The sequence below is a fragment of the Helobdella robusta genome, assembly GCF_000326865.2.
Source record: "Helobdella robusta unplaced genomic scaffold HELROscaffold_32, whole genome shotgun sequence".
Lineage (NCBI taxonomy): Eukaryota > Metazoa > Annelida > Clitellata > Rhynchobdellida > Glossiphoniidae > Helobdella > Helobdella robusta.
The window spans coordinates 1,387,987-1,394,295 of NW_008704589.1; the positions used below are offsets into that span (position 1 = coordinate 1,387,987).

Below are 6,309 nucleotides of genomic sequence, written 5' to 3' on the forward strand. Positions count from 1 at the left end.
TAATAATGAGGACGACGATGAAGAAATAAAAGAGGAAGAGGAAAAAGAAGAAGATGATAATGATGATGAAAGATGAAAAAGAAGAATAAAATGATGATGACGAAGATGATGATGACAATGATGATGATGATAATAAAGAAATTGATGATGATGATGAGTACGATGAAAATGATTGAACAATGACAAATATAGGACTTTTTCAACGATCAGGAAATTGAATAATAGCTACTAAAATGATAACAACAACAACAATGATGACGGTACATCTGACTCCTAAATGACATTAATGATGATGAGAATAATGAAAGAAAATAACAACAACAACAGTAATAACAACAACAGCAGCAGCAGTGTAAGTGATAATAAGTTCAAATTGCTTGAATGATTTGTATGTGGATTACAGTGTCTTTTTCGTTATTTTTGTCTATTTAATAACCATGGAAGCAATGTTACCTCAGTACAAACACATTGAAGCAATGAACAGTACTTTAAAATTGAAGTTCATACTATGCTGATGGTTTGTTTTTCTTCTCTTTAGTTTTTCATTTAGTTTTTGTTAGATTTTCGTATGTTTCCTTTTCAAAGAAAATAAATTTATTTCAATTTATGTGCGCAAACAAAAATTTTATTAAATTTTTTATCGTAAATTTCTATTTTCTTCAAAGATTTTTTCATTCTACTTTTCATTTTAATTTTATTAACTCAAATTTTGTCGGAAAATCCTACCTGCTTTTTATTTTTACGCGGATACTCGTGCATACTTAATGAACGAACGGGTAAATGAATAAAAGTGTGACGCAATAAATTAAGGAAATTAATGATTAAAATTATTTACAGAGATTATTTAAATAATTAAAAATACGAAACTTACAAACAAACTAGCAAATAAACGAATCAACAAACAAACAAAACAAACAAACACAACAATTTATAATCAATAGTAGTTATAAGTATAAGGTTATGATTGATAATTTTCTTCAGAGTTTATTTTGAGATGATTTATCGACTGACGAAGAGAAAAGTTATTTCAAAATTGGCGTGAATTTTTTATAAGAGGCCTTACTTTAAATAACTAAAAATATTTTATAAATTTTTTAAAGTAAATTATTAAAAAAAAATCAAAATTTAACTATAATCTAAAATTTGAAGAAACTGAAAAAAATTCATTCATTCATATAGCGCTTACTTTCTCTTAGTTAGAAAGATGACACACATCATGATTGCACCCACTACAACGCCTAACAACACTCCCACGGAAATTGCCAAAAACACACCTGTTCAGATTATTATTTTTAAAAAATTATGAAAATTTTTGTAAAAATTTGCAAAACAAATTAGAAAACTATTTGAGAAAATGTTTATTTCAATAATTATGAAAAATTTTAGATAGAAGAAGATAAATGATAGGTGGATGGCTTGTTTTTTAATATCCAGGGATAACTATGGAATGGCTTGTTATTCATCCTTAATGAGAAGGAGGTTATAGAGTTTTAATATAATAATTATAATTATATTAAATATTTTATTAGTTACGTAATTGTTTTAACTTTATTTATTTTCAAATTTTTTTAATATTCATATATTTATTAAGCTCGTATAACAGAATGTTTAGTCCAGATTCCTTAATTAACAAGCGCTGTCAGTTTCGAGGTAGTCGGAACATGACAACATCATGTCATAGTGTCTCAATGTTATGACGTCATTTCATAATGTCATGACGTCATTGTCGTAATGTAATGACGTCATAATCTCATAGCGTCATGACGTCATAATGTCATGCCATCATCAGTAACGTGGTTGTTGGTTATTATTATATAGCCATTGTTAACAGCCAAATCTAAAAATCTAAAAGTCAACAAAAAATATAATTTACGAACAACGCACGTAAAATATTTTGCAAAAAAAAATAATAACAATAATAATAATAATATTATTATTATTTAGATTTATATTATCTCGCATACCTTGTTTGAGATCTTCAAAAGACTGTGCCGTAGACTGTGGGTACTTGGAGTATGATGAAGATTCATCTGTGAACATTCGTGTGTGCGTGTGTGTGTGCGTGAGTGCGTGCGTGTGTGTTTGCGTGTGTGTGTGAGTGAAAGAAGTAGGCAAGTATGATATGATATGATAACATATATTTCCGTGATGTTATTTTTGAGGAGTAATAAATTTAGTTTTTCATTGATCAAACATATCAATTGATCGAAAAAAATAAAGTGATCGAAAACCTTTGAACTGAAAATAGTTTAAAAAATCGTACGACATGTGGGATTGAATTTTTGAATTGCGTTTAATTAATAATTTCAATTTACACTGTTACTGTAATGTAATGTACTGTAATGTAATGTACCGTAATGTTACTGTAATGTAATGTACTGTAATGTAATGTACTGTAATGTAATGTACTGTAATGTTAATGCTACTTCCACAGGCCATCATTATCATCATCATCATTGTAGTATCCAGTCAAATTGATCTTTCGTGAAAATAATTTGCAGCAGCTAGACACAGGCACAGACGCGCATATACAGATACACACACATACACACACACACAAACACGCAGGCACACGCACACACAAACTCATAGAAACGCCCACGTCATCACGTAGACAGCAGCACTTGAACACTAATACATAATTGGAGGCGCCGCAGTTTAAACACTTTGAAGCTCTCCCGCCATTTTCCTTTCGCAATAAAACCGCAGTGCCGCCGAGGTAAATCACATTACGTCACGCTCACCGATTTCCTCTTGACGATTTGTTTACGTTCTCCTCGGAAATTCCAGAAGTGTCGGGTACGTTTTGTTTTTATTTCCTTTTAACTATTTTACTACCTTCCGGCTTTTGGGGCGTCGTTCGTCAGACTGGTTCCCGGTCACTTGTTCGCTCGTTCATTATTTAACTATCGCTCTTTTGCAATAATTTCTATTGCCGTTTCCCCGCTGATCTCTGTTTAGATATTTAAATCTTTCAGTGTGTGTGTAGTTTTTTTAACCTTTCAGACGTGCCGTCACCACGTTCTGACTTTCCTGGACAGGATGTTTGCATGCTCATATGCACGGCAGTTCCAATATATTCTCGCAGTTCTTCGCGTAACTTGCTGCAACAGCCTTGGAGGTGACGCAACGTTTGACGGTGCTCGTCATCAATTTTTATCGCTCCTTTTATAATTCATTTTTTCGTTCAACTTGAAGCAGGTTTGTTTTAAAATAGTTTAAATTTTCAAAATGTTCTTGCCTTAATTATTGAATCGCACGATTTTTAAAAAAACTCAACCAAAACTCACCGAATCCTTTAGAAGAGCAGTTATTCTCCTTATCTCCAACCCACTCTCCATTTTGACATCGCACGTGCCACCTTTCCATGCTGACCTGGCACGTGATTGTGACGTCATCGTCGTTGTTTTCATCACGTGACACTGTAGCTCCTTCCGGCACGACCAAATTTGAGCATCCGATGGCTGAAGGAATGGGAAAATGTAGATGTAGGTTAGTATGAAAAAAATAGCTTTGAATGATTTCAATGTAGGCAGTGATGATAGCGATGGGAACGAAAATTCAAAAACAAAACAAAAATATGATTGATGTAATCTAAAATTTGTCCAACAACAAAAAGATGGAATGATGTTTTGTGAGCACGCGTTGAAGACATGATTGCTACTTTTTCTTATCTATCTTCATCATCATATCAAACGCTATGCGGATATCTCACGGACGCAACAACTGCATTCACGTACGTATTTTTGTGTTTTATGTGCGTGAAATATTGACACAATGATGCCAATCAAATGATAGATACTGCAACACAAAAGTTTGCGACAATTGTGTTTATATTGTATTTTTTGTCTATGATTTGAATGGTTGAAGTTTAATGCACTCTTTATTTTTGTCTAAATTTCCAAAATTTTAGCCTATGTAGAAACATGTTTGTGCATGCATTAACCTGCTAATACAAATGTTTGATTCGTAATAATTTCATATTCTTTTTTTATTTGATTAGTTTAAAAGTTTCACAACAAAATTATATTCTCAATTTGCCATTGTTCTATATATAACATTTATTTTTTTTCTGATTGCTTCGTTTATGTATCTCAAATTTTCTTCTATTTAATCTTAAACACCAACCACTTAATAATTAAAAAGAAAAATTTGAATTTTTTGTTGAAAGTTTAGAATAAAAATTTTCGCATGAAAATAAAATAATAATTCTAAAGTGCATCGATCAATACGTAAATTTCGCCATGGATTACTTCACGCAAGACACTTCTTCGGGTTAGGCATCTTGTCTTCCCATTTAGACCATGAATGGCTGCTTGCTACGTTCAAACAATGCAAACGCATTTGAAACGCGTTTGCATTTGAAACACATTTGAAATTTGAAAAGCAATCTGCATTTTATTATAATAAAAAATTGTTTTAAAACATAAAACTGAAAAAATGTGCAAATTATTTCATGTAAAAAACATACACATACACGCATGGAAAAACATGCACACATACAAAAACATACACATACATACACAAACCTACAGAGACACATCCACGCATACACATGCAAGCAGAATACGCAGAGAGAGGAGGCCTCTCATTATTTCATTATATTTGTAGGGGCAATCTTGTTGATTCCATTGAGGAAGCAACAATGCGCCACATAATTTTTTTTCGCACGAGAGCAATGTCGATTTGTTCATCATTATCAAGAATGTTGCGTTGTTGCGGGCGTGCTCGAGTTAAATACGCGCATATACTAACGCGTACAAAGACACGTATCCGCGGATGTGCATTCACATTCACATCAAACGATGTACACGCAAATGTACGCACGCTGGCGTACACGCAGACACACTTTGAACAATGTACACACAAATGTACGTCGTACACTGATGTACATTCAGATACACACTAGACACTGTACAGGCAAATGTAGGCAAGCTGATGTACACGCAGTTGAACTTGATACAATGTACAAGCAGACACGCAATGTTTAGATGTGCGTTTAGTGTTTTTTGTATGGCGGTGCTGCACATGCCTGTTAGCAATCTTTGAAGTGAAGGAATAATATAATCAGCGTCATCATCGTCGTCATCACCTTATCATCATCATCATCATAACGAGCAAAGTTGCCGTTGTAAACAATGTCCCTGCATGAGTGCTACTCTCCTTGTCGAAGTCGTCATCATTACCAGGAGAGTTTTGTTATCATCTTGTCATCATCATTTTCATCATCATCACCATCTCCATCATCATCACCAACAACATCTCCACCATCATCGTCTTCCTCTCCATCGTCATCTTATTTGCCTGCATCGCAGAATTGGTCCCGAATGTTTAAATTAGTTTTAAATTGAAACAAATTGAACAATTAAAAGGGCTACGTATGCTCCACGTAAACATTATCGTCGTCGTCGTCGTCATCTTTGCTGCCATCATCATCATCATCATCATCATTCATCATTTATCATTTCCATTTTTTATCAACATCTTGTTAATTATTATCACTCATTTAATCATAATCTACGTTTCGTTATCGTCATTAACATCATCATCATCGTCATAAATTTAATAATTTTTTTATTTTTATCATCCATATCATTATACGTTATGAACGATAACGCTGCTATAACATCATCATCGTCATCATTATTATCATCTGGTATCCGTTTCGCACTTTGGTCGTCATGAGCATGGCCCAGGTACATGCATATTGCATATCATCATTGCAATTGACATTGTTTGTTATTACACTCGTACCAACAACATCGTCATCATCCACAATTCTTCACCACCATCATCGTCATTATCATCATTACCAACAACATCATCATCGACAGTTCATCATCATCACCATCCACATCGCCTTTATCTTTTCCATCGCTCGTATGGAGCACAGCGAACATTCCAGAAGCCACGTGGTCATCAAATAAGTTGCAATGCAACTAATGATAATAAATTACTTTCACGCTCAAGATGTCGCCCCGACGGATACAACGCAACTATTTATTCAACAACAACAACGACAACAGGTATTTTTATAACAACAACATCAACAACAACAACAGATGATTTTATTACAACAACCATAATAACGACCACAACTCAACTATTTATTTAACAACAACAACCGTAGCAACGCAACTGGTTGTTTAGTTGTTTGGTTAGCAAGAACAACAACCATAACAACAAAACTATTTAATCAACAACAACAACAACAGATGTTTTTATAACAACAACATCAACAACCATAATAACGATCACAACACAACTATTTATTTAACAACAACAACCAAAACAACAAAACTATTTATT

The 6,309-nt window shown here is 33.3% G+C and overlaps 1 protein-coding gene across 1 annotated transcript; it reads right to left on the reverse strand.

Annotated features, from left to right (window-relative positions):
* Positions 1-1,238: 1,238 nt before the first annotated feature.
* Positions 1,239-4,694, reverse strand: HELRODRAFT_175145 (hypothetical protein; the record flags this gene model as incomplete). The annotated part of the gene is made up of 6 exons (XM_009022579.1): positions 1,239-1,274; positions 1,965-2,030; positions 2,232-2,238; positions 3,000-3,165; positions 3,291-3,464; positions 4,556-4,694. The coding sequence occupies 6 exons, from the start codon at positions 4,692-4,694 to the stop codon at positions 1,239-1,241; spliced, it is 588 nt and encodes a 195-aa protein (XP_009020827.1).
* Positions 4,695-6,309: the final 1,615 nt, after the last annotated feature.